General features: G+C 38.6%; 1 protein-coding gene across 1 annotated transcript; it reads left to right on the top strand.

The window, feature by feature from the left end:
• The first annotated feature begins 3450 nt into the window (after nt 1-3450).
• Nucleotides 3451-3759, top strand: LOC105485043 (cytochrome c-like). The gene has a single exon (XM_011747226.3). It carries the CDS (start codon nt 3451-3453, stop codon nt 3757-3759), a length of 309 nt encoding a protein of 102 aa, XP_011745528.1.
• The last annotated feature ends 14357 nt before the right edge of the window (nt 3760-18116 follow it).

The following is an 18116-nucleotide window of genomic DNA, read 5'->3' as shown; positions in this document are numbered from 1 at the left end:
AGTAAAGAAGCAGACTGCTAGCATACACACACACGTATAGATGTGTATCTATGTCATATATGTGTGTGTCTATGTATGTGGTATATACATATAATATATATAAATTTGTTATAGAGATTTGACTTCACACAGGTTAAAGTTAAGAGGTTAACTAGTTTCTGGAAGACTATTGACTTCATATCTGATGCTGCAGCTTGAAGTTCACAAAGAACAGAAATTAACTAGAGCCCATGAGAACAGATTGCGGCCATATCTGTTCTTGTCATCGCTGACCTCAGTCATGTAGATGTCCTAGAGAAGATAAAGGAGGTGCTTTGTCATGGATTAGCACACACGTGGCCCAGGAGTCAGAGAAGCTGAAGGAGGATCCAGTAGAAGGCCTTGACACTGCCTTGAGCCAAGGAGATGCACCAGCAGATCTGCAAAATCACTGCTGCTTCACTTCAGCCTCCAAATCTCCTACAGCAATCTCTCTGTGCCTTGTGCTTTCTTTAGCAATTTAGAAAGCATGCTCATAGTTCCATTTAAAACTGAATATCTATTGCTTCAATTGTTTTTGTTTGTTTGTTTGTTTTGGGATAGAGTCTCGCTCTGTCCCCCAAGCTGGAGTGCAGAGGCATGATCTCGGCTCACTGCAAACTCCGCCTCCCTGGTTCAAGCTATTCTCCTGCCTCAGTCTCCCAAGTAGCTGGGATTACAGGCATACACCACCACGCCCAGCTAATTTTTGTATTTTTAGTACAGGCAGGGTTTCGTCATTTTGGTCAGGCTGGTTTTGAACTCCTGACCTCAAGTGATCATCCTGCCTCGGCCTCCCAAAATGCTGGGATTACAGGTGTGAGCCATCGCGCCCAGCCTTATTGCTTCAATTATTAAAATCGAGAATACAGAGTATCTATAGATAAGAAAAAAATAGCACACTTTGATTTTATTCCTCTCCCTTCTTTCTCAGTTTATTATCTGAAATTTTATTAATTTTATTTTTATTCTTTTTATTTCAATAGGTTTTTGGGGAACAGGTGGTATTTGGTTGCATGGGTAAGTTCTTCAGTGGTGATTTCTGAGATTTTGGTGCAACCATCACCCAAGCAGTGTATACTGTACCCAATGTGTAGCCTTTTATCCCTCACCCCTTCTTATCCCTCACCCCCTCCCACCCTTTCCTCTGAGTCCACAAAGTCCATTGTATCATTCTTATGTCTTTGCATCCCCATAGCTTAGCTCCCACTTATAAGTGAGAACATACGATGTTTGATTTTCCATTCCTGAGTTACTTCACTTAAAATAATGGTCTCCCAATTCCATCCAGGTGCTGCAAATGCCATTATATCATTCCTTTTTAGGGCTGAGTAGTATTCCATGACATATTTATACCACATTTTCTTTATTCACTCGTTGAGTGATGGTATTTGAGCTGGTTCCATATTTTTGCAATTGCAAATTGTGCTGCTGTAAACAAGAGTGTGCAAGTGCCTTTTCATGTGATGACTTCTCTTCCTCTGAATAGATACCCAGTAATGGAATTGCTGGCTCAAATGGTAGTTCTACTTTTAGTTCCTTAAGGCATCTCCACACTGTTTTCATAGTGGTTGTACTAGTTTACATTCCCACCAGCAGTGTAAAAGTGTTCCCTTTTCACCACATCCATGCCAGCATCTATTATTTTTTTGTGTTTTTAATTATGGCCATTCTTGAAGGAGAAAGGTGGTATTAACATTGTGGCTTTCATTTGCCTTTCCCTGATAATTAGTGATGTTGAATGGTTTTTTTAATGCTTGTTGGCCATTTTTATATCTTCTTTTGATAATTGTCTATTCGTGTTGTTAGCCCACTTTTTGATGGGATTATTTGGTTTTTCTTGCTTATTTGAGTTCCTCAAAGATTCTGGATATTAGTCCTTTGTGGGATGCGTAGTTTGTGAATTTTTTCTGCCACACTATGGGTTGTCTGTTTATGCTGCTGATTATGTCTTTTGCTTTACAGAAGCTTTTTAAGTCCCATCTATTTATCTTTGCTTCTGTTGCACTTGCTTTTGGGTTCTTGGTCATGAAGTCTTTGCCTAAACCAATGTCTAGAAGGAATTTTCCAATGTTATCTTCTAGAATTTTTATGGTTTCAGGTCTTAGATTTAAGTCTTTGATCTATCTTGAGTTGATTTTTATATAAGGTGAGAGATGAGGATCCCGTTTCATTCCTCTACCTGTGGCTTACCAATTATCTCAGCACCATTTGTTGAATAGGGGGTCCTTTCCCCTGTTTTATGTTTTTGTTTGCTTTGTTGAAGATCAGTTGGCTGTAAGTATTTGGTTTTATTTCCGGGTTCTCTATTTGGTTCCATTAGTCTATGTGCCTATATTAATAACAGTACCATGGTATTTTGGTGACTATGGTCTTATAGTATAGTTTGAAATGAGGTAATGTGATGCCTTCAAATTTGTTCTTTTGGCTTAGTCTTGTTTTCACTATGCAGGCTCTTTTTTGGTTCCATATTAATTTTAGGACTGTTTTTTCTAGTTCTGTAAAGAATGATGATGGTATTTTGATGGGAATTGCATTGAATTTGTACACTGCTTTTGGCAGTATGGTCACTTTCACAATATTGATTCTCCCCATCCATGGGTGTGGGATGTGTTTCCATTTGTTTGTGTCATCTATGATTTCTTTCAGCAGTGTTTTGTAATTTTCCTTGTAGAGGTCTTTCACCTCCTTGGTTAGGTATATTCCTAAGTATGTTATTTATTTATTATTTGCTTATTTATTTATTTATTTTTACAGCTATTATAAAGAGGATTGAGTTCTTGGTTTCATGCTCAGCTTGGTCCCTATTGGTGTATAGCAGTGCTACTAATTTGTGTACATTGATTTTGTATCCTGAAACTTTACCGAATTCATTTATCAATTCTAGGAGCTTATTGGATGAGCCTTTACGGTTTTCTAAACTCAAGTTTGTATTTTCATAATATTACTGCTTTATCATGGGAATCTTTCAAGTTTTTTCACATTTGTATCCTGCTAAATGACAATTCTGTGTGTTAACTCCATGTTCAATTGGATTCCATCACTTTCTGGCAGTCCTTTCAGGCTTCAAGTTTTCTCTTCTAAAATTTATTCATTTTAAATTAGTCTATACACTGAATGATAAATTCTTTGTGGAGTTTGTTTGTTGGTTTGCTTTCAGTAAGATACTTCTAAGGTCTTGCATATCTGGAAATTGTCTTTCTATTGCTTTCAAATTTAAGTAGTAAATTTACCTTTGAGTTACAACCTTTTCTCCTCAAAATTGTATATGGGCAATGTCCTCCAAGATATACTGTGAAATGCAAAAGCCAAGTAGAGAAATGTGTCTATATCATTACCACCATTTCTCTAAGAGGAGATACGAGAGACTGGGGACGTCCAGCTTCAGAGCAGGAACCTACGTCGCACCAGCGATGAAAAAGACAATTAAATATGGGTGCTGTTGAGAAAGGCAAGAAGATTTTTGTTCAGAAGTGTGCCCAGTGCCACACCATGGAAAAGGGAGGCAAGCATAAGACTGGGCCTAATCTCTTCGGGCGGAAGACAGGTCAGGCCGTTGGATTCTCTCACACAGACGCCAGTAAGAACAAAGGCATCACCTGGGGAGAGGATGCACTGATGCAGTATTTGAAGAATCCCAAGAAGTACATCTCTGGAACAAAAATGATCTTTGCCGGCATTAAGAAGGAGGCAGAAAGGGCAGACTTGAGAGCTCATCTCAAAAAAGCTACTAATGAGTAATAATTGGCCACGGCCCTATTTATTACAACACAGAAATGTTTTGTGACTTTTTTATGTGTATCATACTTTAATAGCTCTCATACGCCAGAATTCAGATCATGAATGACTGACAGAATATTTTGTTGGGCAGTCCTGACTTAAAACTAAGACTGGGTTGTGGTTAAATGAATATGTTCAGGTTTTGAATTATAATAGTAATTCCAATTCAGTAAATGCTATCACTGTTTACCCCTTCTAAAGATATGATTAGACTTTATTAGTAATGTTCAACTTTTCTGTGAAAAGTTGGTGAGTGCCGTCTTCAAACTTACTGGAGATTGGTTTTATATTTAGATTTATATAACCGGTTATGCGAATATATTTAAGTACCAGGGAAATTCCTTCACTGTCTCAGAGCCAAGCAAGATTCACCTGTGTTTTGTGTTCATTCGCCTCTTAAAGGCAAGGGCTGAAGATAAATAAGGTAGCAATGTCTACTGTATATTTTTGGACTTAACTGTGCCAATCTAATTAGAATTCCCTGTGTTTAAAATGGTTCCTTTTATTTATTGAAAGGCATTTTAGTGTGGTTTATGTGTAATATCAAAGATTATTTAACACTTCTCACATTTTATAGATCTGTAAGGTCACATGCATTTAAAATAGTAGCAAGTTAAACTTCACTCTTTAATTCTTTACAATCTAAGTCAAACTAAGTTATAATTTACGATTGTCTTTAAACAGTCATTCAGAAACATAAAACTGTAGAACTGCTGCGTATTTGTGATTGGGAGTGGTGATTTTGCCAACTCAAAAGGATTAAAGTGGAGGCGATATATACAAATTTTAAAATTATGTGTGATCATAAGACTTAAGATAATTAAAAAGACAACCACGGAAAAAAAAAGGAAAAGAAAAGAGGAGATACACACATGTACACATTATATCTAATTAACGTGTTAAATACATATATGTTATAATGTTAAACTGTGTTAATTAATATAATGTGTTAATATAGTATCACATGTTATATGTTGAATAGTTCACATATGTTAATGTTATCACACAGTAATAGAACATGTTGTTTTATACATTTATTGTTATACATTATAGCATATTATATTATCATATGTTAAATGTCTGAAATTAACATATATATGTTAAAAACAGAATAAACCTTAACACTTAAAATGCTTAAATTAAAAAAGAGAGGAAATATTTTGAAAGATTCAGGGGCTGCAAACAGACTCCTTTGAATGGACCTGGTGTTATAGCTCTGTCTTTGAAGCCATGTTTATACTTTACATAATCATAAAACAAAATTAAATAAAGAAAAATTCAATCCCCAGACTACAAAAGTAAATTTAAACAGATGAACCAAGTTGTGAACTCAGTAGGTAACCTAACCTCACCACAAAGGAAATATCCCAAGTTGCTCTAAAGCATAGTAATTTAACTCTGCATCTCTAATGGAATAGATCTTAAGAACAAAAGAAAAGGCAAGGAAAGTCTTAAATTGTTTCCAGTAATAGCATAGCATTGTAGATGATAGTGTTGATACTGTTATTGTAAGATAATAAATCAAATCAGTAATTACATCAGCGTCATCAAGAACTGAGATTTGGAGCTTGGTGGGAAGGAGATATAAACATGAAATTGATGAGGTCAAATAAAATCCCTTAAGCCTGATTTTGAATTGGATACAAACTTATGATGTACCGTATCTAAAAAAAAATACATACGTCCTAGCCCTGTCCACCAAAGAGTCCTAGAAATAATAACTAACTCAGGGCACTGGGCTTCCCAGGTACCAAGATTGTAGTCTTTCTTCCCACGAAAAAGAACCAAAGATCTTTGATGTTTGGAGAAAGGGTTGATTCTATATCTGAGGCAGGAAATGTATAAGGTAAGTTTGAAAACATTCTGTTTTACAAGAAAGCTATCACAGACAACTAAATTAATCCTTCATTGTTTTTTGGCACTTAATCTGAGGCCAGCCTTCATTTCTTACTTGGCAGATAGTTTATTTCCCCCTCCTGTTGACAATTGAAGTATTCTTTATCTTTCAGGTTTTATCTAGGAGTTGGGCTCTTCATAATTTTTCTTCTGTCTGAATGGGCCTTTTATTTTTGCTAGTGGAATTTAGGTAGAATGTTACTAATACTCCTCATTTCATGATAGACCTTCATGGTTTGTGTGGTTCTTACATTACATGCTTATTTATTGCCTTTTATTTTATATCCTCTTCAATTCCTCTCTACATCTTCCTCCCTGTGGCAACTATTTGAATGTGTTAGATGTGTCATCTTCTATTTTCTACGTCCTTGTAAAACTGGTAGTGTTGTTTTATGCATACATATTTTTAATTCACATAAATAGCATCACACCGTGGACCTCATTTGATTATTTCATTTTTACACTCAACTACACATTGCTCTGGGTGCATTTCATCTGTTGCTTCTGACCTGAACATTATTACGTGGTGTATATACCATGCCTTTTGCTTATCCATGTCTCAGTGATTGAACCTAGATTGCCTTTAAATCTCCACTACCACAAACAACACTTTGATGAACGTTCTCAGAGTTGTCCCCTTGGAAACCTGTGTGATAAGTTCTCGGCAAAAACATCCAGAAGTGAGAATGTTTCGTCATATGAGACCTGTATATTTAATGACGAGGTATCACTGGTGTGTTCTCAGTGGCTGTGCCAGTACAGTATTCACAAGCAATGCATGAGGGTTACAGTGTCCCCATCTCTGACAAGTCTTTTTCAATCTTACATCCTGATTGTGCTCTATGCAGTCTTCCATATATATATATATATATATATATATATATATATTTTTTTTTTTTTTTTTTTTTTTTTTTTTTTTTGATACAGAGTCCAGCTCTGTCACCCAGGCTGGAGTGCAGTGGCGCGATCTCAACTCACTGCAAGCTCCGCCTCCCGGGTTCACGCCATTCTGCTGCCTCAGCCTCCCGAGTAGCTGGGACTACAGGCGCCGCCATCACACCAAGCTAATTTTTTTGTATTTTTAGTAGAGACGGGGTTTCACCATGTTAGCCAGGATGGTCTCGGTCTCCTAACCTCGTGATCCACCCACCTCGGCCTCCCAAAGTGCTGGGATTACAGGCCTGAGCCACCGCACCCGACTCTGTATTTTTTGAATATATATTTATCTCTTTTGTTTGTGTCTTTTCTTTGATAATTGAAAATTATTCAGCAGCTGAAAGTAAGTTATTTGTGCACTGTAGTTATCAACTTTCATTTAATATTCTTATTATTTTGTTTTATTTTCAGTTCTTAATCCTTACCATTTTTTTCTACAAACTAGAAAGCTTCTAAAATGTGTTCTTTTTATTTTCGATTCAATTTTCCCTCTCTATCAGTTCTATACTTTACTGTTTCTAATATACTGTTTAAAAATACATCCTATCAAAATGTGAATTGGTACAGTCATTATAGAAAACAATATGAAGGTCCCTCAAAAAATTAAAAATAGAACTACCATATGATCACACAATCCCACGTCTGGGTATATATCCAAAGGAAACACTGGTCATTAGAGAAATACAAATCAAAACCACAATGAGATACCATCTCATGCCAGTTAGAATGGCAATCATTAAAAAGTCAGGAAACAACAGATGCTGGAGAGGATGTGGGGAAATAGGAACACTTTTACATTGTTGGTTGGAGGATAAATTAGTTCAACCACTGTGGAAGACAGTGTGGTGATTCTTCAAGGATCTAGAACCAAGAAATGCCATGTAACCCAGCAATCCCATTACTGAGTTTATACCCAAAGGATTATAAATCATTCTACTATAAAGACACATGCACACGTATGTTTATTGCAGCACTGTTCACAATAGCAAAGACTTGGAACCAACCCAAATGCACATTAATGATAGACTGGATAAAGAAAATGTGGCACATGTACACCATGGAATACTATGCAGCCATAAAAAAGGATGAGTTCATGTCCTTTGCATGGATGAATCTGGAAACCATCATTCTCAGCAAACTAACACAGGAACAGAAAACCATACACCACAAGTTCTCACTCACAAATGGGAGTTGAACAATGAAAACACATGGACACAGCGAGGGGAACATTACACACTGGGGCCTGTCAGCAGGTGGAGGGCTAGGGGAGGGATAGAAGAAATACCTAATATAGATGACAGGTTGATGCGTGCAGCAAACCACCATGGCATGTGTATACCTATGTAAAAAAACCTGCACATTCGGCACATGTATCCCAGAACTTAAAGTATAATTTAAAAAAAATGAAGTCAGTATCTCAATGAGATATATACATTCCCATCTTCATTGCTACATTATTCACAACAGTCAAGATATAGAAATAACCTCCGTGCCCATCATCGAATAAGAAAATGCAGTAAGTATATATATGTAATACATATAGTAGAATATTATTCACAGAAAGACATACTGCATGATCTCACTTATAGGTGGACTCTAAAAAAGTCAAACTCATAAAAGCAGAGATTAGAATGGTGGTTGCCAGGGGCTAAGGAGTTGGGGAAATGGGGAACTGCTGGTCAAAGAGTACAAAGTTTCAGGTATGCAGAAAAGTCTTGAGAATCTAATGTACAGTATGGTTACCATAGTTAATAATATTGTATTGCACACTTAAAATACGCTGACAAAGTAGATCTTAAGTGTTCTCAACACAGGGGGAAACAAAAGACAACTATGTGAGATGATAAATATGTTAACTAGACTGAGTGTGTTCATCATTTCACAATGAATATGTACATCAAAACGTCATGTTGTACACCTTAAATATATACAATTTTTATTTGTCAATTATGCTTCAAAACTCATGAGAAAAAAGTTTTTGAGTTGGCTCAACTCCTAAGCCTGAACATCCTCTTAATACTACTCTCTTCAACTGCTTTGGCTTATTTTTCTTTTCCTGAATCCAGCCATATCTGATTTAATGAGAATTAGATAATTAACTGTATGTGTAAAATTAGGCTATATAGTTATGGTGTTATTGGAGTGTGTTTGTTAAAATAAAAGTTTTTTGCTGGGTGCGGTGGCTCACACCTACAATCCCAGCACTTTGGGAGGCTGAGGCAGGCAAATCACTTGAGTTCTGGAATTTGAGACCAGCCAGGCCAACGTGGTGAGACCCTGTCTCTACTAAAAATACAAAAATTAGCCAGGCATCATGGTGCACACCTATAATCTCAGCTACTCAGTAGGCTGAGGAACGAGAATCACTTGAGCCTGGGAGGTGGAGGTTGCAGTGAGCCAAGATTGTGCCACAGCACTCCAGTCTGGGTGATAAAGTGAGAATCTGTCTCAAAAAAGAAAAAATAAAATAAAATAAAAGGTTTTAAGTCTAAAAACTAAAATAAAATACATTTACCCTATGGTTGGGAACAGGCCCCCCAAAATCTGGCCACAAACTGGCCCCAAAACTGGCCATAAACAAAATCTCTGCAGCACTGTGACATGTTCATGATGGCCATAATGCCCATGCTGGAAGGTTGTGGGTTTACCGGAATGAGGGCAAGGAACACCTGGCCCACCCAGGGTGGAAAACTGCTTAAAGGGGGTTCTTAAACCAAAAACAATAGCATGAGCGATCTGTGCCTTAAGGACATGCTCCTGCTGCAGATAACTAGCCAGACCCACCCCTTTATTTTGGCCCATCCTTTCTTTTCCCATAAGGGATACTTTTAGTTACTCTAATATCTATAGAAGCAATGCTAATGACTGGCTTGCTGTTGATAAATACGTGGGTAAATCTCTGTTCGAGGCTCTCAGCTCTGAAGGCTGTGAGACCCCTGATTTCCCACTTGACACCTCTATATTTCTGTGTGTGTGTCTTTAATTCCTCTAGCGCCACTGGGTTAGGGTCTCCCCGACCGAGCTGGTCTCGGCACCCTATCTTGTAGTATCTCACTTTTATGCTGAATTTTTTATATCTAACTTTCTCACAGCCAGATTCTTCTTCACTAAACTCTTATTACATTATTTTGAATCTCATGTTTCATAAAATGCAAGCACTTTTACATTTTGGATGAACAAAACAGAAACTTTCTAAAACTGACTTGTTTCTTTCAGTAGGTTTATAATACTCTCTTTTACTTCTTGTTTGTTTGATTTTACATCACATATTCATATGTATATTCATATTTCTTATATATATTCCCTTTTTTTGTGCCTTGTATGGTGAAAGTTCTAAATAGAATGGTTTTGTCACCAAACATGGTGAGTCTATTGTTTTTGGATTCCGTATCTTTCCACTTGGATGCTTTCAAAATATGCCTGTCAAATCATGTGCTGGAAGACTGATAGTAATAGTTCAACCCTTTCTCAGTTACTAGGGATTTTTCTTATATTTACAGGTCCATTGAATTTTTTCCTTCATCCTTGATGTTGAGTAATTTCACTAGAATGTGTGTTAATTATTTGGTGTCAATATTTCCTAGTTCATGTTGTTTCCTTCCAGTTTGCAAATAAAGGGTCCCTTTTATTCAGGAAAGTTCTTTTCTATGATCTTTTTTTCATTCCATTTGTTCTGTTATCTTTTCCAGGGCTTCCAATTATACATATATTGCCACTCCTTTGTCCTGCAATCCTTTCTAACTCTTAATTCTTTTTATTATTTTTTTAGTTTTCAAACCCTATATTCTGTATTCTTAATTATATTTTCAGCAACGCTAACTCTTGTCAATACTTCCACCATGACTTTCACATATTTTATGTTGTTTTATTTTTCCCTCTATGTTTCTTAAGTTCTACTAAGTCATTTTTCTTCTCTTAATGTCTTCTTTGAGCCATTTTATCTCTTACTTGATTTTCTCTTTCATTTCTTTGATTTTATAGAGAAGTTTTTGTATCATTTTTCCCTGAATTGCTACATGAATTTTCTAGGCTATATTCTACATTTGCCTTTTAGTTTGTTTTCTAAATTTTATTTATCTTAGAATAGGAGTCATCTCTTCAGAGAAGCTGTAAGCTAAAAGATACTGTGTATGACAAGCTGGGCAAGTGAGCAGGGAGAGCTGACCACTCAGAATTGAGGATTCTGTCTCAGAACACTTTCCTCCCCACTGTGCTATTTAGTCTCCTCTCCCTGCTATTAGCATTTTTATACTTCTTTAGGTGGTCTGCATATGTCTGTTGAGGGAGGTCATCCTATTTATTTTGCAATGAAGTACTCTTTCTTCCATACTTTCATCTTATGGTTTAGTGTTAATTTTTCTTCTGCCCCTGTCCATCTCTCCTCTTTCCTCTCTTCTGTACCAATATCTTGCTTCCTGGTAATATTATATGCCTGCACCATTTCTAAATCACCCCCCACCAGTGTGTGGCATTTGAATGAACTCATGGATGGTTCTGCAGCCCACTCATGTTCCCAGTCTTTGCAGACACATTGCGTGGTACTTACATTTGGAAAACCCTGCATGCTGACTGAGATGTGTAGAGACACATCTTCTCTAGAAGGAATGTCTTGATTTTGTCATATGTAACTATCTTTAGCAGACATTCTTCATAGGTTATACTTTAGAGCTGCAAATCTTTTATAGCTTTATTGAATACAGAGTTGTATTTATTGCTTTTTAATTTTTGTTTGCAGGCAATTTCAAGAAAGAGAGTGGGTAAAAACAATTTTAATTCATAAAAGATTTTGGAGAATCTACATTTGTGTTTTAGAAAGATCGTATTGGCTTCAGCAAGAAACATCATAGAAGACCAGGTTGGGGAAAGGATGTATGAGACAGGAGGTTGCTCAAGCCTGGAAACAGACAGGAAAACCATTAAGAAAACTAATACATTTATGCAAAAGAGAGACGATGAGGTCTAGGAAAGGTCAAGGGCTGAAAGGTAAGAAAAGGGTAGAAAGAAGACCTAAGTCTTTGGAGTCATCCGTCCACTGATGACACTTGATGACAAGTTTCTAGTCCAATTTATGTGACAAAATTGGATGGAGACATGCAGGAAAGAGAATTGAGGTAAAACTGAATCTTTGGAATTCTGCACTTAGGAAAATGGAAAGCCAAAGATTCTCCTGTAAAAGGCGATGAGAGGTAGATACTGAAAAAGTAAGAGGAAAATAACACAATAGTGCGAGGGCAAAGAGTGTTTCCAAATGGGAGATGGTCAGTAGTGCCCAGTGATTCCAAAAATTGGTGCAAGATAAGGTCTTAAAGAATGACATTGGATTTAATGGCATGAACATCATTGGTGACCATTATGTAGTGTCAATAACAGTGAAAAGGGAAACCTGATATCAGGGGACTGAGGTGTGAACAGAACATTTCAAAGTATAATTAAAGAATACAGGAAACTCTTAAAGAAGTTTGACTATAAACATGAAGGTAAATATAGAAATAGAATATATAGAATCAGCTCAAGGAAAACCTCTTGTATAATGATATACCATATACCAGAGCTTTAGGATACCTCAGTAGCAATAATAAATCATATTTCTACAGAAATTTAGTTCAGGGGGATTCTGCATACATAAGCTCATTTCAAATTCACCTCACTAAATTATCTCAATTTTACTCATGAGGAAACTAAGGCTCAGAGAGAGACAATAAAACAACTATCTAAAGAATAAGAAAATTCATACTTTTTTTTTTTTTTGAGACAGGGTCTCATTCTGTTGGCCAATGGTGAATGCATTGGTGCAATCTCAGCTCACTATCAACCTCTGCCTCCTGGGCTCAAATAAACTTCCCACCTCAACCTTCCAAGTAGCTGGGACTACAGGTGCATGCCACCACACCTGGCTAATTTTTGTGTTTCTTGTAGAAGCGGGGTCTCATTATGTTGCCCAGGCTGGTCTCAAACTCCTGAGCTCAAGGGATATGCCTGCCTCCGCCTCCCAAAGTGCTGGGATTATAGGTGTGAGCCATCATGCCTGGCCAGTCCATGATTTTGACTCCCATCTTAAGCACAAGCTCACCATTCAAATCCTGGGGCAGGGCCAGGTGCCATGACTCATGCCTGTAATCCTAGAACTTTAGGAGGCCTAGAAGGAAGGATTGTTTGAGGCCAAGACTTCAAGACAAGCCTGGTCAACATAGCAAGACGCCGTATCTCTGAAACAAACAAACAAACAAACAAACCAAAAACAAAAATCCTAGGTCAATGTCAGTTTCCACATCCTTAGAGAGCGCAAAATAGAGTCAATATTTCACCTGAGCCCAAAAGCACCATGCAAATTGTTAGATTGAAATGCATACTTTCATTTCCAGTGGAATAAAACTGCAGAGTCCAGTTCGCTTTCTATTAACTCCTCCAGAGCATCTTCCCTGCCCAGGTATTTCCATGCAAGGGTGATACTAGTTAATTGCCTGAATTAAATATTTTACAGCTTAAAAGGGTTTGCTAGACTACATGATTTATAAATATTCATTCTGTAGGCAAGAGGAAGCAAGGGAAATTTGGTTTCTGGTGACTGCCTTTGTAGCAAACTATTCAATAGTAACACTCAGAGATAGCCTCAGTATCTAGGTAAAGTGTTTTTGGAGCCTCAAATCCCTTATAGGAAAACAATTTCTCCAAATGCACAACCATTTTTGCTGAGCCACTAAATACTTCTGCTTGCCCGTGACAGGGACAGCCTTAAGGTGATATGATAGATGCCAAGCAAATAATCAATCGATACACTGACTTAAGTCTCCGTCTATCAGTTTGGCATTGTGTGGACTAATTAGATGATAAAATGTGATGAATGTGTATTAAACTCAGCCTCCCCCTGGAAGCTCCCAGGGGTCCTTTCCCATTTTCTAGCTGACCTTTTAGAGCTCAGCTTTATTATATGTGAATGCAATTAAATCAATTTGTAAGATATTTGCATTAGTGTGGCTTGTTCAGAATTCGATTATTCAGTGTCTGTTTACTGCCCTTCAGAGTCTTGTGCACTGGCTCATGTTCAAGTAGTGGATAAAGGCAGAAAGGGGTGATCTGGTCAGGATTCAATCCCGTGAATATCTTCCCTCCAAGGTATTTCTGAGAACCAACTTACCCAGATCCCTCTCCTCCCAGGTCTCAGGAGGGATAAGAATGAACTTTCAACATGGCTGAGCTTTCATCCCGGCTCTGCCACTTACTGGAACAATAGACTTGAATAAGTCATTTAACCTGGGTGAAGCTTTGTTTCCTTGTGCCAAATAGAGTTGCTTGGCTTTGAGTTCCCTCCAAAATAGATGCTGAGAGTAGGATTTGAGTGCAGGTGTTTATTGGGGAGGTGATAGTAGCAAGCAATAATAAGACAGTGAGGCAGTAAGAAAGGGATGGGAGAAGCAAATATGAGAGGCATTCGTGAGCAGATTACTGTCGTGGGCAACTGGTGTTCATTCCCTCTGGGGACCTCTTGGAGATGGAGTGGAATATTCACCAGAGTTGTCCTACCCAAGGAGCTAGGAGCTTAGGCATTTCTCCACCAACTGCCATTCATTGTTGGTCCAGGGGTGTTCACTTTGTGGCACTTCAGGTTGGCCACAACACTGGCCGAGCATCCTTCTGATGCCAGAGAATACCTCCAAACAGAGTAGCACAGCCGCTTTCAGTAAAAAGCCCTGTGCATGCAGCAACATGGTACAGCACAATGATATCCACTACAGGGGATGGGCTTCATTGTAATGTCAAAGAGCGACAATACATGTAAAGTCCTTAGTACTATGATTGGCACAGCATAAATCTCTCTATCAGTGATAGTTGAGAAAATTATTTCTGGGAATATATAAACCTAGGAAAGTAGCTTTCCTCAGCATGGGAATCCAACTGTGATCCCAAGTATTTGGCAAAGGGAAGGCCACTGTACTCAATGCCTTATTGAGGAGAGTAGAAGGTGAAATCATGGAAGGCTTTATGGAAGAGGTGACATTTGAACTGGATTTTTAAGGATGGGTAGGAGTTCACTGGGTGCACAATGGGAGTACAGACATTTTAAGCAGAAGGGATGGCATGCGTTCTGATATAAAGATATGACACAGTATATGCTTTGTGACCTGCTTATAGTTTAGAATGGTTGAAGTGTAGGATGAGGGGAAACTTTATGTCATGATGCCAGAATTCAATTCCTAAGAGAATTTCTACATAATTCATGAGCATTATAGTATTAGTATTATCTTATAAGCAACAGGGAGCCATTGGATCTACTAATGCGAAGCTTTTAATACATACTTTGATGACATACGAAGGAAATAATTTGTAATAGAAATCAGTGAATTAATAACCTTAAGTTCAAAAGATTCGCTATACAGGAATGAGAGAAAATATAATATTTTATGTGAAAAGTGCTTCGGGGTTTTCACTGAGCCAGCATGTTACATGACTTCAAAGAAAAAAGTACGTTAATTCAAACTTAGTTAGGTTACATTAATATGAACAGAGCAGTGTCCAGATAAGGGACGAATAGAATCACACTTGATCTGTACTATCTGAGCAGCTCAGGAAGCAGTGGTCCAGTTTTAAATGACATGTCTTTTCAAAGGGACATGAGTACACTGGAACAAGCCTGGGGAAGAATAAGCAGAATGTCAGAGTCCAAAAATCATGTAAGATGTAGATGATTGAAGAGCATAGAGTAGGTACGCTGCAGATAGTAGACTCCTAGAACACACCTGAGCTGGCTTCCATTGTGAGGAAGAGATGAGACGGAATCTATGTGGTTCCAGAGACTCCCAGTGAAGTATGTTTCAAATCAGTGGCACTAATCAAAGCCATCCAACAATAAAATAGTCAGCCCTGGAGGAAGTTCTCTATTCTTGGGAGTAATCGGTAATAAATGAGAAGAATACCTCTCCAAGAGGCTTAGATGAGATGCTAGCTTTTAGAAAGGAACTAACCTCTACAGTCCCTTTCAACTAAGATTCTGTGGTTCTATGACAATGATTCTCTCCAGGTGTCCCAGCAGGAGACGCAGCACAAAAGGGGGCATTTTACAGGGCATACCACAAAGATGCCCTTTCTAGTGGTCAAGAAACAAAAAGCAACATCTCTGTGTGGTCAGTTGTAAATGATTGGAATAAGGGGAATACGAAAAGAAAAAGTCAGTGGTTTCCTTTTGTCGTTGTCTAAGAAAAATAATAGGTATTGAATATCTCCTGTACTCTGGGCACCATATTTAATAGCATTAGCAATAGAAGAAGAAGGAGAACAAGATAGAGAAGGAGAAAGAGAAGGAGAAGGGAAGAAGGAGGAGAAAGAGAAATCATGGTAGTAGTAGCTACAATTTATTATTTATGTGTTATTGGATGTTCTCATGGAACTGTTATAAGAACTTTTTGAACTTCATTGCTTTACCAGATGAATTCTTTCTGCTATAAACAATATTACATGATCATTGGTGTAGACAGGGTTCAGATAGAACACGCTTTGGAAAAAGAAGTGACCTCTCGGCCGGGCGCGGTGGCTCAAGCCTGTAATCCCAGCACTTTGGGAGGCCGAGACGGGCGGATCACGAGGTCAGGAGATCGAGACCATCCTGGCGAACACGGTGAAACCCCGTCTCTACTAAAAAAATACAAAAAACTAGCCGGGCGAGGTGGCGGGCGCCTGTAGTCCCAGCTACACAGGAGGCTGAGGCAGGAGAATGGCGTGAACCCGGGAGGCGGAGCTTGCAGTGAGCTGAGATCCGGCCACTGCGCTCCAGCCCCGGCGACAGAGCGAGACTCCGTCTCAAAAAAAAAAAAAAAAAAAGAAGTGACCTCTCACTTAGTGTCTGGGCTAAAAATTGGTCTTCCCTTTGGACAACGTAAGATACTTCCTGTGAAACATCATAAAGCACCCCTCTGGAAACAATGATTCAGGTCATTGCTGTTGAGTCTTTGTGCTTACTAATGTGCAGGCTTTTAAGCATCATTTCAGTCCCACCTGTTAGAACATCTTGTCCCCTTTTATCTCAGACCCTTGCAGTCCTCATTTTTGTCAGTTGTGATGCAAGACCCCTGAACCTCCATGACATTGATATTTTCCCATTCAGGATACCTCCCTCCCTCCTGGCAAGTGGATGCATCCAGGGCCAGTCCCACCCCCACCCACAACTGGGCCATCTCTCTGAAATGCTGACGTGTCTATAGATACCACATCTGTCTGCGGAGGATCAGAAACTTCCCAACACACCCCTTTTACAAAGGGATCTACTTTGTCACAAATTGACAGCCGCAGTTCTGGGGTAAGCTTCTGTGTGGAGTCTCCATCCACGCATATCCAACCATGACTCCGACGTGCTCACTGATGTCTGTGTATTTGCCATTCCACAATTGGAGAGGAGCTAAATAGCAAATATGTCTCCATCAAGGTTCTCTTTGTTGTCTCAAAACAAAAGAGAGAAATGAAAATGCTACAGGGGAAAGGCTGGAAAATGAAGGTGAGAGAGTGCAGCCAAGCCTCCCAGCAAGGGACTGGAACCAGGAGTTGGAAAGTGGTCGGAAATCCTGCAGGATGCCTCTCTCTCTTCCTCTTTGCCTATTCCTTCCCCTCGGTCCCTTCCTTTTTTCTCTTTCCCAACCTCCCTCCTTCTCTCCCTTTGTCACTTCCTTTCTGGGGCCAGATGGCCTTTTATCTCTTCCATGTGTCCACTTCATTCCATCTCCCAGATTGGCTTTTGCTAACTTGGAGAGCAAATGGTCAAATATGGCTGCCCCATATCTCCCGAACTTGCATATTCTTTTTTCAAAATAACCAGCAGAAAATAAATCATATCTCTAAATCCAATTCCAAATTCCTGGGAGAAAGACTATCACTGGTCCATTTAATATCACTGCTCTATTTAGGGTCAAGTGTTCAGCCCTGGTTCAATAAGTCATGGCATGGAAGCAAAATTGCATGGTTCAAACATGGCTTCCTGATCCCATCCCTGTGGGATGGAGGCAGAAGTTCTCAACGAAGGAACATATTGGGTGGGGTGAGCTTCACTCCTCGGACTTTATACCCTGATCACAGATAATTTTAGAAAATTCCCTTCCACTTTGGTCAATCTGAGATCTCTTTAATATATTGGCATGCTTTATTCTAATCCCCTGTACCAGGCGATTCATGTAGGAAAACAGACCCCATGAATTAAGTTATTGGTATTATATACCTCCCTAACAGCAGATTCCCATGCAAGTGGGATGTATAAAGAGGGAAAAAGATTAGGAGAATTCAGGGGAAAAAAGCTAAGGGATCACACTATCATAATCTCAAAAATTAGGCTGATGGCTTAGTTCAGCTAAAGATTATGAACTCTAGTGAGTTAGTTTCCTTCAAGAGATAGCAAATCGGTGGAAGGCCCAAGACGTATACACACACACACACACAAGCTTTAAAGGAGGCAAGAAAGAAAAAATATATACTTTACAATGAGATATCAAATTTCAAACCTTTCAAGT

This window comes from Macaca nemestrina, chromosome 18, assembly GCF_043159975.1.
Source record: "Macaca nemestrina isolate mMacNem1 chromosome 18, mMacNem.hap1, whole genome shotgun sequence".
NCBI classification, from domain to species: Eukaryota; Metazoa; Chordata; class Mammalia; order Primates; family Cercopithecidae; genus Macaca; species Macaca nemestrina.
The sequence above is the reverse complement of the archived record's forward strand: the minus strand, read 5'-3'. Positions and strand labels throughout refer to the sequence as shown.